Consider the following 17,830-nt stretch of genomic DNA (forward strand, 5'->3'; position numbering starts at 1 on the left):
AAGAGTTCCTTGGGGAGTGCTTCGCTTTTTTCACATGCCTATAATTACTCTCCTGTAAGAGCACAAAGAGTTTGATAATCATGCCTGAACTGTGAAGATTTCCTCCTTTCGGGTTACTGAGCTGAGGCTGCCTCCTGCCTGGACATGGCCAGTTCCACTCCCCCAAACCCTCAGCTGCGTGAGAGGGAGTGCTCCTCAACAACCTCCTTCCTCACTGCTGGAGCCTTAACACAGCTCTGGTTCTCTGAGTGAGGCCTGGGGACCGCTGGGGGGCGATGAGTGACCTCAAGGTACTCTCTTGTTTAGAATTTCATTGCTATAAACAAAGAAATAACAGGACCGTGATTTTAAGAGAACGTTTGATTGATGTGTCATTTTAATACAGCCCACATGGCAAGTGCAATGAGAGCGAGTCTTTGTGGTCTTTGTACCACCTAATCGATTTGTGGGCTAAGAGGTTTTCAGAAGTGCCACTCTAGAAATAAGTAAGTTTGGTGGTTTTCATCCCTGGCTGTACTTTTGAATCACCTGAGAAGCTTTAAAAAATATATCCATGCTGGGCCACCGGGTCCCAAGATTGTGACTTAATCGGCCTGGGATGAGGCCCAGGCATTAGCAGTATTTTGAAGCTCCCAGGTATCTCTAATATGCAGCCAGGGTTGGGAACTATTGCCCTAAATACATATGGTTTTATGACTGGTGCTTTGTAATTTGCTTAGCAGGAAATCCCATTTCATAATTGGTATGAGCTCTGTGCTTTGCTGTTCTGAGCACCGTTCTATATGGGAGGTAGAACCCTGGGCTTCACTTAGCTTTGGAGAACTGCTGCAGGTGAGGAAGAGAGTGCTAGGGTCTAGCGCAGTGCCCAGCACATTGTGATTAACAAATGGGCAGAGTTGGTGGGTGGGTATGTGGATAGTGGGCAGGGTACCTAGATGAAATTCGTAAACCAGCTGTTTTGGTTTGGTTGTTTTGGTTGCTGGTATTGGGCTGTTGCTATTAAAGTGGTAAGACTTGATTCCGGTATAAAGGATTGCTGCTGCTCCAACAGCAGATGGTGTGATTGGTGTTCTGGTAGAGGCGGTGGTATTGCTGTCAAGGACACAGTCATGGAATGGTAATAAGGAACTAGTGCTGTAGGCAGCTTTTCCCAAAACGAGATATTTATTGATTGTGAAGGATAGCTTTTTTTTTCTTTTTTAACCATTATTGTCTTAGAAAACCATAACTGGAACTTATCAATTGCTACATCTCTTTGTGTGATGCACAAGTCACCAGTTGTAGTTTTTGAGTATCTTGCGGCAGTTTTGAGTTTTCTCCAACTTTCCTGACCTGTCCTCTATTTTGGGTGGTGACTTGGTAATGTATCACCATTTCCATTTATTCCTTCTTAATCTCATATTAGTGTGAGGCAGACTCAGGTAAGAATCTTGGCTTTACCTGGGTGAAAGACTTAACCTCCCCATACCTCAATTTCCTCACCTTGAAAATGAAAATATCAATATTTTGGGGACTAGTGGGGCTCAAAATGAAATAATATATTTGAATATTTAGCATACTGGTAGCTAAAATTATTATTTTTGTTATATAGTTACCACCCTACCCTGTTCTTAGGATAATTGCAGTTTTACAAACCTTGAGTTGGCTTCCAGAGTCGTTTGCTAATGAGAAGTGGTACAGCTTCCCGAGGTGCTTAAAATGACCTCAGGTGGACTCTAAGAGAGGCATTTGGACAGTGCTGGGTGAGAAAGAGAGACCTTCCTGCCCGTTAGGGAGTTGAAATGTGATAGGCTGCACTCATTGTAATTCATTTTATCTGTCCGCAAACGTTATGATCTGCATATCAGAGTTGTGTGCCCAGCTGGCTGTGCCACTTGACGAGGAGTTTCAAAGAGCAAAAAGAAGACTCAATTCATGCTGTTTATTTTGACCTTTGGAGCCATAGTAAACAGCCTCAGGTTTTACCTCAGGGCTTGGGGGAAAGAACCTTTTATTAGTCCTCTATCTGTTGGGATGCTGTGATGCACAGAAGCTCTTGCTCACCTCTTTAGGGCCTTGGTTTTGGTCATGTGTTAGGAAATGTTTCTGCTCTAATGTTGTCCATAAGGCTGCCCAATCCTACTGGAATTCCCATTATATAGTACACAGTTCTGGAATCTTTTGTCCTCTGTTGGACCGTCTTGTTTATAGCAGCTCTCAGCCAGCTGGCATCTTACTGCCAGAGTGGAATGATGAAAGCATTTTCTCTCTCTCTGTTTTGCTATTGTAATATACCCATCCTTCCAACTGATGTGAAACTATTCTGCTCCTGTGGTTGACATGAAACAGCTTCATGATATGCTAACCTTGGCCCAGCCAAGGGAAGTAGATTACGGAGAATTTTCAGGTGCTAGTGAGCAGTTTGTCATAGATTGCTGAGGGTTAGTTAGGTTTGAGTGAAAACACCAGTGGGATTGCTAGGATCTCTTCCTATTAGATAAAGCTCCTTTGTGTCCTCTAATTGTGAGGTCATTTTCTCTCTCTGGCTGCCTGGATCCTCTCATACGTGCAAGTCTGTGAAAATACATTTCCCCCACTGGGTGTTTAATAAATGTCAGTTAACCCTGAAGGTAAAAATCACACGTGAGGAAGGGGTTTCTACATCCTTAGATTTAATCCTCTTTTTCCACAATTTACCCTCACACTTCCCTTGTTCCTTGTTCCTTACAGCTCAGTGTCTTGTATCTGTTAGTTCTTTATGCATCGGCCTCCCTCACTATGTTGTGAGCTCCTGGTGGACGGGCCCTTGGCTCAGTCATCTTGTATATAACCTCTCCACATCCAGCATAGTGTAGGCCTCCATAAATTTTTGTTAAAAATAATTGAGGTGGGGCTTCCCTGGTGGCGCAGTGGTTGAGAGTCCGCCTGCCGATGCAGGGGACACAGGTTCGTGCCCCGGTCCGGGAAGATCCCACATGCCGCGGAGCGGCTGGGCCCGTGAGCCATGGCCGCTGAGCCTGCGCGTCTGGAGCCTGTGCTCCGCAACGGGAGAGGCCACAACAGTGAGAGGCCCACATACCACACACAAAAAAAATTTTTTTTTAAATAATTGAGGTGAATAGATTAGTAATTAAGGAGATTAATTGGAATATATGATGTATATGACCTATGGTCCTTAGAAATATCAGTAATTTTTTCCTGATGTTACTTATTTGTGTGTGCTTAAGGAAAAGTACAGCAAATAAATACCTTTTCCCAATAAATTTTATTTTTATTTCATACCAAAAACTGAACTTTTCAATGAGTTTTTAAAATGAGTGAGTTTTGAAGGTGAAGCATTCCTTAAATTCGCTTGCCATCGGCAGATAAAGATTGTTTTCCTTCCTTAGGAGTGACTCTAAACATCTTTGTTCTAAATCTAGAGCAGTCACTTCAGTTATTTTTTTTTGCCAACATTGGTTCTATTAAACATGCATGTATTTCTCAAAGTAAGTTTTGTTTTTGTTTTTGTTTTTCCCTAAAAGTACATTCCTGCCCCAGGGACATAGTGATCTGCCTAGTTTCCTAAGTAACACTGCAGTTTTAACAACTCACCTGATCTTTTCAGTTACCTGCAGTAAAAAATGAAATTTGTTTTGTTTATGTGTGGATATACAGAATACTCTTTCAATTAATTGTTAATCTTCAGCATTCACCTTCACATTTATGAAGTGAATTTAGTGATTTTTCCTGAAGTAAGAATTTTTAAAGAGTGTATTTATTATTTTTAATGTTCATTCCACCTCCACCTCCCTGAGTTCTTTTCGGGAAATGCTGCTGAATGTGATACTTTTAGGGGGAGTACTGACCTGGCATTCATGCTGTGAAAGAAGTCGTGCCCAAAGAATACTGAGGCCCAGATCAGATGAAACAGAAAAAGAGTGAGCTTCACTGTCTGTCTTTTCTCTGGGTTCATTGCTTGCATACTGGGGAACAATAAATACTTTTATCTACATTTATATTCATTTAGTCATTCTGTTATTCTTTAAGTTAAATATTTAGATTTGTTTTATGGACTAGCTTGGCTTTGGGAATTTGGTCTATTTTTTTTAGCTCAGTAATTTTCACAGTAGGTAGAAGCTTATGAGAATTACCTGAGGAAGAATTTCAAAATAAACATTACAGATTCTTCTCCCATCCCAGCATGGTGGGAGATGTGTATTTTGTGGAAGTTCCTTACATGATTCTGATAACCATATGCCACTTCAATTCAGAAGGAAGTTTTAACTTGGTAGAGATTTTAGCTTAACTAATACTTAGCCTTTTTTGCCCCTGCAGAATTGAAAGGTCCTGTCCCTCCTCACACATTACATGGTTCAACACAAAAGCAACTGCGTACTGCTCTTAAAAAGAGTTTTTAAAAATCTAGTTAAATCTTCTGCCGTTCAGCCTATAAGGATGGGGTGTGTGTGTTGGTGAGAAGGGGAAGCTCACACTCTTCTCCTGTCCTTTGTGATGCCTCGCCTGTGTGTTGTCCCTTTTCAGTTTCTGTCTTGTGAGACAGTGACACAGAGTAAAAGAACACAATTGTCTTTTTGTTGTTCAGAATACAAAAAAGTAGTTTAATAACGAAAAAAATGTAGTTTATAATAACCAAAATATAAAAGGTCTACAAAAAAGTAACATGATACAAAAATAAAACAATACGAATTAAAGAAATAACACATTAAACAGAAAGGGAGCCAAGTGGTTAAATACTTCTAAGTGAAAATGGGGGTGGGGATAGTTCAATCTATTTTTCCTTCCCTTCCTTAATGCTTTAGGTCTACAATTTATAGATATGGAATTTTGGGGGATAAACAGAAAATTGGAACTGCCTCTTGAATAGGAAGCTGAGCTGCAGCAGTTGCCTGCCACCACGCACAGGTCCCCAAAGAACACAAGGGGCCCTTCCATCCCACACAGAGTGCTCTCCACTCCTGTGTGGGCCTCTTTTAATGTGCTGAATGTGCTGCACAGCACGGCAGGTTCATCTCCTGTCTCCTTTAACCCTCCTGCTCCGAGCACCCAGCTTCCTCTTGACTTTCCCCTGGCTCGTTCTGAGTTCTCGTCCTTCTTTGTCCTCTAAGGCAGCGGTCCCCAACCTTTTTGGCACCGGTTTCATGGAAGACAGTGTTGCCACAGACGGGGGTGGGGGGATGGGGGATGGTTCAGGCAGTAATGTGAGCGATGGGGAGCGGCAGATGAAGCTTCACTTGCTTGCCCGCCACTCACCTCCTGCTGTGCGGCCGGGTTCCTAACAGGCCGCGGAGGCCCAGGGGTTGGGGACCCCTGCTCTAAGGTTTTTCCCAAGTAGGGAAAATTAGATTTCCCCAAGCTGTAAACTCTACCATTACTAGGGTTCACTTGAACCTGTCCTACTGTAACAGTTTGGCTGTGTCTCATCCTCCCTCCCCATATCTTTACTAGGAAGGCACACAGAGAAGATATACCTTCTGTACTCAGCCCTAAGTTGTGAAGTTATTCTACTTCTTTTGAAATAGCTCTCCAACCTGGAAATGATCTTAAGAGAAATGTTTTAAGAGGGAAGGAGCACTAAGCTGAATTTTAGGAATGAGCATGACTTCTCTTTATCTCTGCCTCAGTTTCTCTCTTATGCAGATTCTGTAACTAGGAAAGCTGTGCAGCTGGAAATGGGACTAGGCTACAAGCCCATTAGGGAAGAGACTGTCTGTTTTGTTCACCACCGTACCCTCCCAGTGGTCAGTAAAAACTCAGTGAACAATGAAAGAAGCAAAAAAAAAAAAACCCTCCTGAGTAGAAAGGCAATAGTCCACACAGAAATACATACTTTTACAACAAAATTAGGTTATTGACTTAATAAACTGTGTTACCTGGTTTCAGAAAGCCTTCAGTTCTTTCCTAAGTTATAACCAGAGGAATTTACAAAATTTGAAGGAATAACAATTAGGAGTGGGAATGGGATGATAAAAGTAGATCGTTTACTACAGAGAAGTTACAGGCTGAAGGTTTAGCAGTCAGGGTGGGGGGTCGTTTAACGTAGGGACGTTTAACCCTGAAGCCCTTAACATCACCGAGCAGGGATGAGTGGGGATCCAAGAAGCAAGGCCTAGAGGGGCTGGTAGTGCAAGGGCCACCTAAGCCTTTGAGTCCACAGCAGCCTTCTAAGGACATTGCAGAATATAGTGCAGTGAATAACTATGTGCAGAATAGTAGGTAAGTAATACTTATTTTCATTTTACTAAAATAGATAAGCATTTAAAAACTACCATATTTCCATTTAAAGCGGTTAAAAATGTAAACATTTTGGTGCATAAATGGCTTCACCTTTTTACTCCAAAATGTGTCATTCCTGGAAAATGTGAGATAAATGTTACTTACTAGGTCCATAAAGGAGTGATAATATGTGCCTTCAACCATCTTACTGACATACATCAAACATGCAGAGCTGTGAAATGATGGATGGTGTGTAAATAAAAGGCAGTATTTATTTCATTTAGCTCAAGTTGATACTTTGAGAATTACTATCTTAAAACCCTTTTGAGTGCTCTTCTTATGCTTGTTATTTTGCATCTGTCAAAACTTAGCATTTTATAAACATTGATTGACCTTGAAGAGCAATATTTTTTTATATATAAATTTATTTATTTTATTTTATTTATTTATTTTTGGCTGCGTTAGGTCTTCGTTGCTGCGCGGGCTCTTCTCTGGTTGCGGCGAAGCCGGGGCTACTCTTCGTTGTGGTGCGCAGGCTTCTCATTGCAGTGGCTTCTTTTGTTGTGGAGCACAGGCTCTAGGCACGCGGGCTTCAGTAGTTGTGGCATGCGGGCTCAGTAGTTGTGGCTCACAGGCCCTAGAACACAGTCTTAGTAGTTGTGGCGCACAGGCTTAGCTGCGCCGCAGCATGTGGGATCTTCCCAGACCAGGGCTCAAACCCGTGTCCCCTGTATTGGCAGGCAGACTCTCAACCACCGCACCACCAGGGAAGCCCAAAGAGCAGTATTTTTTAATTAAACTTTTTATTGAAGGATAATACACATACAGAGAAGTGTACAAAGAAATATACACCTGATGAATTTTCATGAAGCCATATCCAAGTAACCCAGCATCTAGATCCAGAAACAGAACATTAGCAGAAAGAATCCCAAAAGTTCCCTGTGCCTTTTCTAGTCACTGTCCCTCTTCCCCCACTACCTACAGCTCAAGGGTAACCACTGTCTTGTCTAATAACAGTTTAGTTTGAAGAAATGGTGTTAACATTTAATCTGAAAAGTTTTGGAGAGTCCTTCAGTGAGCTTAAGGTAAAGAAGAAAGGAGCATGGCTGTAAACTGTTACCCTTTGTTTGACTTGTTTCTCTTTCTGAAGGTCTTCAGGAGAAGCATGATTGAATTAGAGCAAAGAGCTTGGATAGTTTGCACTCGAGTACCTTGTTTGTGGAAAAGATGGAAGTTCTATTCTGTACATTTTTCTGTTTTGAGGCGAAACAAAATTTGTAGTGTCACTTTCTTTTCTGCCTGTGTCTTTGGCTTCAAAGGGAATTAATCACCTCTGCATTTAGACCTGTCTACCTTTGATGTTCTATCCTCCATGTTTCTAATTATTAAATCAGCATGCTGATTTAGACTTATTCCCAGGACTCTGTACGATATGAAAAATGGATCGTTTCCCTATTTTACATGTTTATACTTACATTTCACTTTGGGGTTTCAGAATTAACTATTCATAGAGTACCTAACTTACAGTTAATTCTTTTGCCGTATAGATGTAAATGATCAATATAAGGTGATTTGGTGGAATTTTCCAAACCACAGGCTTCGTATTGTAAATATCTACCTGTTGTAGTGTTCTTTGCATTCTAAAAGTTTTCTTTTGATTTCAGTCAAATTCTTTTATTTTCTTATTTATAAATTGAATTGACTCCTAAGCTTTTGCTCTTTAAAGAGTGTGTGTGTGTGTGTGTGTGTGTGTGTGTGTGTGTGTGTGTGAGAGAGAGAGAGAGAGAGAGAGAGAGAGAGAGAGAGAGAGAACCCACCTGTGTGCACAGGCCCATATGCTTTTTTAAAATTTATTTATTTTTGGCTGCGTTGGGTCTTTGTTGGCTGTGCTCAGGCTTTTGTCTGGTTGTGGCGAGTGGGGGCTACTCTTCGTTGTGGTGCATGGGCTTCTCATTGGTGGTGGCCTGTCTTGTTGTGGAGCATGGGCTCTAGGCGTGCAGGCTTCAGTAGCTGTGGGGCACGTGGGCTTAGTTGCTCCGCGGCATCTGGGATGTTCCTGGACCAGGGCTTAAAGCCGTGTCCCCTGCATTGGCAGGCGAATTCCTAACCACTGCACCACCAGGGAAGCCCTCCATATGCTTTTAAACTGTGGAAGTTGCCAGATTGGGGACCTCTGAATAGGAAAATTTGCCCATTCAACAGTAGTCTTGTTGCCGTGCTAACTAGGTTCTTTTAGATTTGACTGAGGTTTCAGTTTTAAGACTATTAAGCCATGAGACTTGATTCCCCAACTAGGGCTACGAATTAGGAGTTCATCTGATATAATTTTATTAGAGTCCTTTTTATATGTTTTGTACTCTGGCTATGTTTTAAAAATTGTGGTAAAATATCATAACATAAAATTTACCGTTTTAGGGAATTCCCTGGCAGTCCAGTGGTTAGGACTTGACACTTTCACTGCTGTGGTCCTGGGTTCAATCCTGGTGGGCAACTAAGATCCTGTAAGCTGTGCGACATGCCCCCCCCAAAAAATTTTTTACCATTTTAACCACCTATAAGTGTACAGTTGAGTATTTTGTTTTTAGAACTTTTAGTCATTCATATCAGTTTTGTATTCAACAGATATTTAGTGGGGATCAGCTATATGCCTTGTGCGGAAGTTGGTAGGTCACTGGAAAATTATGAAAAAAATGTAAATATGGTCCCTGTTCTCAAGGAGGTTAGCCTCATTAGGGAAAAAAGATAAGTATACACCGGTTAAATAATGATTCATGGTAGATAAGGCCTAAGATGTTCAAGGAAAGCTTTGTATAAACGTGAGGCTCAGCTTGGTCCTTAGTCAGGGGTAGGATCTATCTAGGTTGAGAGGAAGGAGGAAGTAGGGAACTAAAATAGCATACCAGCGTCCTAGCTATGGCAATCAGAGAAGAAAAAGAAAGGAAAGAAATCCAAATTGGAAAAGAAGAAGTAAAACCGTCACTGTTTGCAGATGACATGATACTATACGTAGAAAATTCTAAAGATGCTACCAGAAAACTACTAGAGCTCATCAGTGAATTCTGTAAAGTTGCAGGATACAAAATTAATACACAGAAATCTCTTTGATTTCTGTACACTAACAACAAAAGATCAGAAAGAGAAATTAAGGAAACAATCCCTTTTACCATTGCATCAAAAAGAATATAATACCAGGAGTAAACCTACCTAAGGAGGCAGAAGACCTGTACTCCGAAAACTATAAGGCACTGATGAAAGAAATCCAAGATGAGACAAACAGATGGAAAAATATATTCTTGGATTGGAAGAATCAATATTGTCAAAATGACTGTACTACCCAAGGCAATCTGCAGATTCAGTGCAATCCCCATCAGATTACCAATGGCATTTTTCACAGAACTAGAACAAAAAAATATTAAAATTTGTATGGAGACACAAAAGACCCCGAATAGCCAAAGCAATCTTGAGAAAGAAAAACAGAGCTGGAGGAATCAGGCTCCCTGACTTCAGACTATGCTACAAAGCTACAGTCATCAAAACAGTATTGGTACTGGCACAGAAACAGAAATACAGATCAATGGAACAGGGTAGAAAGTCCAGAGATAAATCCATGCATCTGTGGTCAGTTAATCTACAACAAAAGGAGGCAAGAATATACAATGGAGAAAAGACAGTCTCTTCCATAAGTGGTGCTGGGAACACTGGACAGCTACTTGTAAAAGAATGAAATTAGAACATTCTCTAACACCATACACAAAAATAAACTCAAAGTGGATTAAAGACCTAAATGTAAGACCAGATACTATAAAATTCTTAGAGGAAAACATAGGTAGAACACTCTTTGACATAAATCGCAGCAATATCTTTTTGGATCCACCTCCTAGAGTAATGAAAATAAAAAAATAAATAAACAAATGGGACCTGATTAAACTTAAAAGCTTTTGCACAGCAAAGGAAACCATAAACAAAACAAAAAGACAACCCACAGAATGGGAGAAAATATTTGCAAACGAATCTACTGACAAGGGATCAATCTCCAAAATATACAAACAGCTCATGCAGCTCAATGGCAAAAAAAAAATAACCCAGTCAGAAAGTGGGCAGAAGATCTAAAAAGACATTTCTCCAAAGAAGACATACAGATGGCCACAACGCACATGAAAAGATGCTCAACATCACTAATCATTAGAGAAATGCAAATCAAAACTACAGTGAGGTACCACCTCACGCCAGTCAGAATGGCCATCATTAAAAAGTCTACAAATAAGAAATGCTGGAGAGGGTGTGGAGAAAAGGGAACCCTCCTACATTGTTGGTGGGAATGTAAGTTAGTGCATCCACTGTAGAAAACAGTGTGGAGGTTCCTCAGAAAACTAAAAATATAATTATCATATGATCCAGCAGTCCAATCCTGGGCATACATCCAGAGAAAATGAGTCTGTCATACAGAGTGAAGTAAGTCAGAAAGAGAAAAACAAATACCATATGCTAACACATATATATGGAATCTAGGGGAAAAAAAAAAGGTTTCTGAAGAACCTAGGGGTAAGACAGGAATAAAGATGCAGACATAGAGGATGGACTTGAGGACACGGGGAGGGGGAAGGGTAAGCTGGGACAAAGTGAGAGAGTGGCATGGACATATATACATTACCAAGTGTAAATTGGATAGCTGGTGGGAAGCATCCACGTAGCACAGGGAGATCAGCTCGGTGCTTTGTGACCACCTAGAGGGTGGGATAGGGAGGGTGGGAGGGAGACACAAGAGGGAGGAGATATGGGGATATATGTATATGTATAGCTGATTCACTTTGTTATAAAGCAGAAACTAACACACCATTGTGGAGCAATTATACTCCAATAAAGATGTTAAAAAAAAGATACATGCACCCTAATGTTCATTGCAGCACTATTTACAATAGCCAAGACATAGAAGCAACCTAATGTCCATTGACAGAAGAATGGATAAAGATGTGGTACGTATATAGAGTGGAATATTACTCAGCCATTGCTGTTTACAGCAACATGGATGGACCTAGAGATTATCATACTAAGTGAAGTAAGTCAGACAAAGACAAATACCATACGGTATCACTTTTATGTGGAATCTAAAAAGCTATACACATGAACTTACTTACAAAACAGAAACACTTAGAAAGCAAATTTATGGTTACCGAATGGGAAAGGTTGTGGGAGGGATAAATTAGGAGTTTGGGATTAACATATATACACTATTATATATAAAATAGATAATCAACAGGGACCTACTGTATAGCACAAGGAACTCTACTCAGTATTCTGTAATAACCTGTATAGGAAAAGAATCTGAAAAAGAATGGATATATGTATATGTTTAACTGAATCATTTTGCTGTACACCTGAAACTAACACAATATTGTAAATCAACTATACTCTGATTTAAAAATAAAAATTAAAAAAAAATAGCTCACCAGCTATTTCATTGTTAAGTCCATTGCCTTTCAGAGAATCTTTTGCTTTTCTAGCTTTGAAGCTCTCACTCTTTTTTTTTCTTCTGGCTGCGAAGCGTGGCATGTGAGATCTTAGTTCCCTGACCAGGGATCAAACGCGCACCTGCTGCAGTGGAAGCGCAGAGTCTTAACCACTGGACCGCCAGGGAAGTCCCCTTTTTTTTTTTTTTTTTTTAAATAAGCTGAATATTCAGTTGAGGGAACATATTTTTACCACATAATGTTTTTAAACATCACAGAAACTAAACTTACTTATTTTGTGATATAGACACTATTAAAAATCCAGATTTATAGTGATAGAAGGGTTAAACTTCCTATTAAAATTCTATGCAAATATCTGTGTTCATGTAGTGTTAAACTTTTCAATATATTACCAGTTGGGAATAGGTATTTCATTAGTGAGTTTAGAACAATTTCGGTTATAGTTTTTATGAAAAATAATTGTACAAAAAAGAGCATGTAATGAAACACATACTTATTGAAATTAATCATGAATTCAGATAAGAAGTTTACAGTGGGTATATATAGTATATAAAGAATAAGTTATGATTAATTCTGAATAAACTTGTACTGACACTTGATGGCAAAGGATGGTGCCCATTTTGTTAGTCTATGTCTGTAATGGGTCAGGGGTTTCATCTGGGCTGAACATATTCTCTTACAATAAGAATTACGAAGTTAAAACAATATTTTTTCTTTCTCATATCTGCAGACAGGCAAACATACACCTAGGACCGCCATGTTCACGTGACATCAAGAGGAAACGGAAACCTGTGGCTACAGCATCTCTGTCCAGCCCAAGTGCCAGTAATTATATATGTAGTTATCCTTTATTGACCACCTACTGTGTGTCAGGCACTAAATTATATGTTTTATATACCTTTTCATCTCTGACCCTGAAGTCTGTGCTTTTTCACTGTGTCTTACAGCTTTCTTGAGTTTGAATCCCTATATTCCACTATCAACAGTCTTTAGTCATCTGTACTTTTGCTCTAGCACAGACAGGAAATTAGGTGTGTGGTAATGAAAATCCTGGTAGGGTGGCAGTTTAGTCAATAGTGAAGGAGCCATATGGATTTATTTACTTTCATATTTGGTATACAGCACAATACATTATCACTGTTTTAATGTCTAGTAGAGTGCTAATATTTTACCATTCAAGAAATTTCTAATTAAGTTTTCAAGTTAAAACTTAAGGTTTTCTAGGCAAAACTGGTTCATAGAAACCAAAATAATGGTTATCTTCAGTGGGAGGTAGTGACCAGAGGAGGACATAAAAAAGTCTTCTGGGATGCTGGAAATGCTTTATATCAAGAACCTAGTGGGGATTACATGAGTGTATACACATGTAAAGATTCACTGAGCTGCACATTTACATAACATACAGGTATGTTATCCTTAAATGAAAAAAGGGGAATAATTACGTATTTATATCAGCAAGAATACTGGATGTCTATAGATATTTTTCTTTGAAGTTAAGAGAAGATAATTAAATGTAATTATTAATCATAGGAAATAATACTTTGTGTATTTCAATACATTTTGGGGTGAATTGCTCTGGTTAAAAAGGGCGTATCTGCTTGTAGGACTTATCAGAAATACCTATGGTTATTTTCTTGATGATGGTGAATTCACTCTGAGGGAATTGAGCATATCATAAATTATTTTATTTTCTTCAGAAAATACTATATATTATATAGATCAGAGTAATTGATACCTGAGTAAAGAGTAGACCTCAGACAGATAGGAACTCTTATTTCTCTTAACTTTACTTAGTAAGTTTCAGCATACTCTGAAATTGACTTGTTTGAGCTTCTGTTTGGAATGGTTGCTTGACAGTGGTTCATACTGAACATTCTTAATCATGGGTCTGATGATTGTAGTAAGTTTTTCTTAGGGATTTTCACATGGCCGTGCTCTGAGCTGAACATTTTACATGAATTATTTCACTTAACCTTTGCAGCAACTTTATAAGGCAGATGCTGTTTTTATTCCCAGTTTACACATGGGAAAATTAAGGCTTAGAGAGGTTAAATCACTCACTGAGGTTATATGGTTGATAAATTGTAGAGCCAAGATCAGACCAATTTCCCTATGACTCTTGAGCTGCCCTCTTAAACACTGCAGGTGTTTGGTCTTGCATACGACAGAATTGGTTCCAAACCATGACTCCGTGTCAAAACCCAGATCCTCATCCAGTCTATGGAATTGGAAGCAATAAAACACAGTCTTTATCTTTTTGTTCTTTTTTTCCCCCTTAATATCTAGCTCTATTTTTAGCTTTTAGTTGTTTATTCCATATTCAAATCAGGAAATGTACTGGGAGGTATTAAACAAGACTTGAGCATTCAGCATTTCCCCTACTGAGCCCAAGTCCTCTCACTTGTTGACTCAGGCCTGCTTCACTGAACATGTTTTTTGTTTTCTATCCACAACCTGAGTGCCCCATGGAGGTGAAGGACATAGCCCGAGCCCGCGCCATCAGTCAGTAGAACAAATGGGCTTGCTCTGCCTAACGTCGGGCCATCTCGGATTCCACCTCTTTTATAGAAATGAGTGATGAAGAGAGGTGCGTTCCGCTTTGCCGCTGTATTAATACACATCAGGGGCCAGCTCCTGCCATTAAATCATGCTCCTGCATACATCTGTTATCGGACTCCTCACCAGTATGATGAACAAGACTGCAGATAGAGGCTTCCTTGTGTCATTCTTTATAGGATTTTCCTAAAAGAATAAATAGCTCAGATCTCTGCCAACACTCTCTCCTGTCACTGTGATGAATTCAGCTTCTTTCTTAAACATGCAGCCACAAATCTTTTCCCTTTTCCCCTCCCCCACCAGTGGAAAGTTTTAAGTTGAAATTGACTGCATTTAAAGATATTAATAAGGCTAGAAAGATGAAGAGCAAAAGGGAATAACATGCCTTCCTGTCTTTTTGTACTAATATTAACAAAGGCCAGGGAAAAGGACCTTTTCATAGGGTCATTAGGTAGATCCATGTTGAAAGTGTAGCACCTCTATTTTCTTCATTTTATCTCCACTCCCCTTCCCTCTATGGCTTTATAACATGCAGGTGCCTGGTGTACAGATCCACCCCTGGATCCTAGTGAGTAACTGTTTTAACCTGCTTTTCAGGTCGATACACCAGAACAGGGAATGCCCACCAATGTCTCCCTCATGCTGAAGTGTACCAGCTGTCATATATTTTCTTAAAGATTGTAACTGGAAGAGAAAAAAGGGTTATTTTCTCTAAAATTTGAGAGACTTAAGTAGTTATAAGAAGCATAAGGAACTCAGATGAAAACAAGACTTCTTTTCCTTGAGATGATTTTCTTCATTAGAATGGCACATCAGAGCTTTGGGTGTGCAAATCCCATTCCTTCATAAAGTAAACACATGGGGCTTCCCTGGTGGCGCAGTGGTTGAGAGTCCGCCTGCCGATGCGGGGGACGCGGGTTCGTGCCCCGGTCCGAGAGGATCCCACATGCCGCGGGGCGGCTGGGCCCGTGAGCCATGGCCGCTGAGCCTGCGCGTCCAGAGCCTCTGCCCCGCGGCGGGAGGGGCCGCAGCAGTGAGAGGCCCGCGTACCGCAAAAATTAAAAATAAATAAAGTAAACACATGGCTGTAGGTGAAGGAGAATTGGGATAATAAGATATTCTGTTAAGAGCCCTGACTTTTTTTTTTTTGGCGGGATCTTGCCTCCCTGACCAGGCATTGAATCCGTGCCCTCTGCAGTGGAGGCACGGAGTCCTAACCACTGGACCGGCAGGGAATTCCCACGAGCCCTGTTTTGGCCATCCAAGAGCCATTTCTGATCTTCTTCACCCTGGGATAGGATATGTGTCCTTAGAAGGGTACCCAACAGTTAACCTGTTAATTAGTTACATAAGATTTCAAATACCAGGCCAGCAATGCTAGCGATGAATTCACAAGGGCAGGAATTTTTACCTGTCTTGCTCACTGCTGTACCCCACAACATCTAAAAAATAATGCTCCACACATAGAACAGTCTCCAGATATTTGTTGTATGAATAAATGAATAGAATCTTAAAGATGAAACAGTTATTGTCAATATTATTCTAATCCTGTGATTGGATTCAGTAGTAGTTCCATTTCAGGTTGGCCCTTGTCTCAGGAGTCATAGGGCAGATTCTTATTGCCTACTGTGCCTTTTAATTAAGTTCAAATGTTTTCTAAAGTTAAAAATGTTTTTTAAAATAATACTGAATGGCCACAAAAGAACATTTATAGAAAATGTATAAGATATAAAGAAAAACAATACAGCAACTATCCATATACCCACCATCCACTTTAAGAAAAGGAACATCACCTTTAAATTTTTCTTCGCACTTTCCTCAGAGGTAACCATTATCCTGATATATATTTTTGGTTAATCATTTGTCATTCTTTGTTTTTTTCAACTAGTTTTGACAGACACATGTATCTCTAAGTAGTATATTGTCTAGTTTTGCATGTTTTTGAACCTTGTGTAAAGGGACTGTTGTATTTTATAAGTTACAAGTTTCACCCATTTATGTTCTTGAGATTCATTCAGGTCTTATCCTACCAGAATCCATTCATTTTCTTACTGCCATATGTATGGTATTCCATTTTATCAGTTGACAGATATAATACAATTAACCGTTCTTGATGAACATTTCAGTCATATTCTTATGCTGTTTTACGCTATTGTGAAAAGTACTGCACCATTCTTCAGGAGAACATATGCAAAAGTTGCTCTTGGCCAGTTCACAGTTCTTAGGATAGCTATATCAAAAAAAAGAAAAAAAGTTGTTGTTTGAAGGATGTGGAGAAATTGGAAACCTTGTGCATTGCTGGTGGGAATGTAAAATAATGCAGCCACTGTGGAAAAAGATATGGTAGTTCCTCAAAAATTTAAACATAAAACGACCATGTGATCCATGGTAGTTCTGCTTCTGGATATATACCCAAAAGAATTGAAAGCAAAGATTCAAATAGATATTTGTACACCCATGTTCATAGCAGCATTATTGACAGTAGGCAAAAAGTAGAAACAACCCAAATATTCATCACTGGATGAATGGATAAATAAAATGTATATACATTCAGTAGGTTATTCCTCAGTCTGAAAGCCTTCATTATAAGAATGAAATTATGAATGTTACAACATGGATGAAGGCAACATGTTAAGTGAAATAAGCCAAACACAAAAGGATGAATACTGTATGATTCCACTTACAAGAGGTTCCTAAAACTATCCAATTTGTAGAAACAGAAAGTAGAATGGTGGTTGCCAGGGGCTGCGGGAGGAAGAGAATGTGGAGTTATTGTTTAATGGGTAGACAGTTTCCATTTGGGATGATGAGAAAGTTCTGGACATGGATGATGGTAATCGTTGTGCAACAGTGTGAATATACTAAATGCTACTGAACAGTATGCTTAGAAACTATTAGAATGGTACATTTTATATATATTTTACCATAATAAAAAATATGTAGCAAAACAAAGTTTTCCTAGGACAGAGTTTTTTTGTTTTGGTTTGGTTTTTTTAACATCTTTATTGGAGTATAATTGCTTCACAGTGGTGTGTTAGTTTCTGCTGTATCACAAAGTGAATCAGCTAGCTATACGTATACATATGTCCGCATATCCCCTCCCTCTTGCATCTCCTTCCCACCCTCCCTATCCCACCCCTCTAGGTGGTCACAAAGCACCAAGCTGATCTCCCTGTGCTATGCAGCTGCTTCCCACTAGCTACCTATTTTACTTTTGGTGGTGTATATGTGTCCATGCCACTCTCTCACTTCGTCCCAGCTTCCCCTTCCCCCTCCCCATGTCTTCAGGTCCATTCTCTACATCTGCATCTTTATTCCTGTCTTGCCCCTAGGTTCTTCAGAACCTTTTTTTTTTTTTCTTAGATTCCATATATATGTGTTAGCATACGGTATTTGTTTTTCTCTTTCTGACTTACGAGTCTGCAGACTCTAGGTCCATCCACCTCACTACAAATAACTCAATTTCGTTTCTTTTTATGGCTGAGTAATATTCCATTGTATATATGGGCCACATCTTCTTTATCCATTCCTCTGTCGATGGACACTTAAGTTGCTTCCATGTCCTGGCTATTGTAAATAGTGCTGCAATGAACATTGTGGTACATGACTTT

At 39.7% G+C, this 17,830-nt stretch overlaps 1 protein-coding gene across 2 annotated transcripts in view; it reads left to right on the forward strand.

The window, feature by feature from the left end:
- GPATCH2L (G-patch domain containing 2 like) overlaps positions 1 to 17,830 on the forward strand; it is a 58,110-nt gene that overhangs the window by 32,865 nt on the left and 7,415 nt on the right. For both annotated transcript variants that reach the window (XM_007459758.1, XM_007459759.1), the window contains one exon: positions 12,394 to 12,488. In XM_007459758.1, the coding sequence (XP_007459820.1) occupies positions 12,394 to 12,488 (95 nt within the window). The remainder of the gene's footprint in view (positions 1 to 12,393; positions 12,489 to 17,830) is intronic.

This window comes from Lipotes vexillifer, unplaced genomic scaffold (genome assembly GCF_000442215.2).
Source record: "Lipotes vexillifer unplaced genomic scaffold, Lipotes_vexillifer_v1.1 scaffold39, whole genome shotgun sequence".
NCBI classification, from domain to species: domain Eukaryota; kingdom Metazoa; phylum Chordata; class Mammalia; order Artiodactyla; family Lipotidae; genus Lipotes; species Lipotes vexillifer.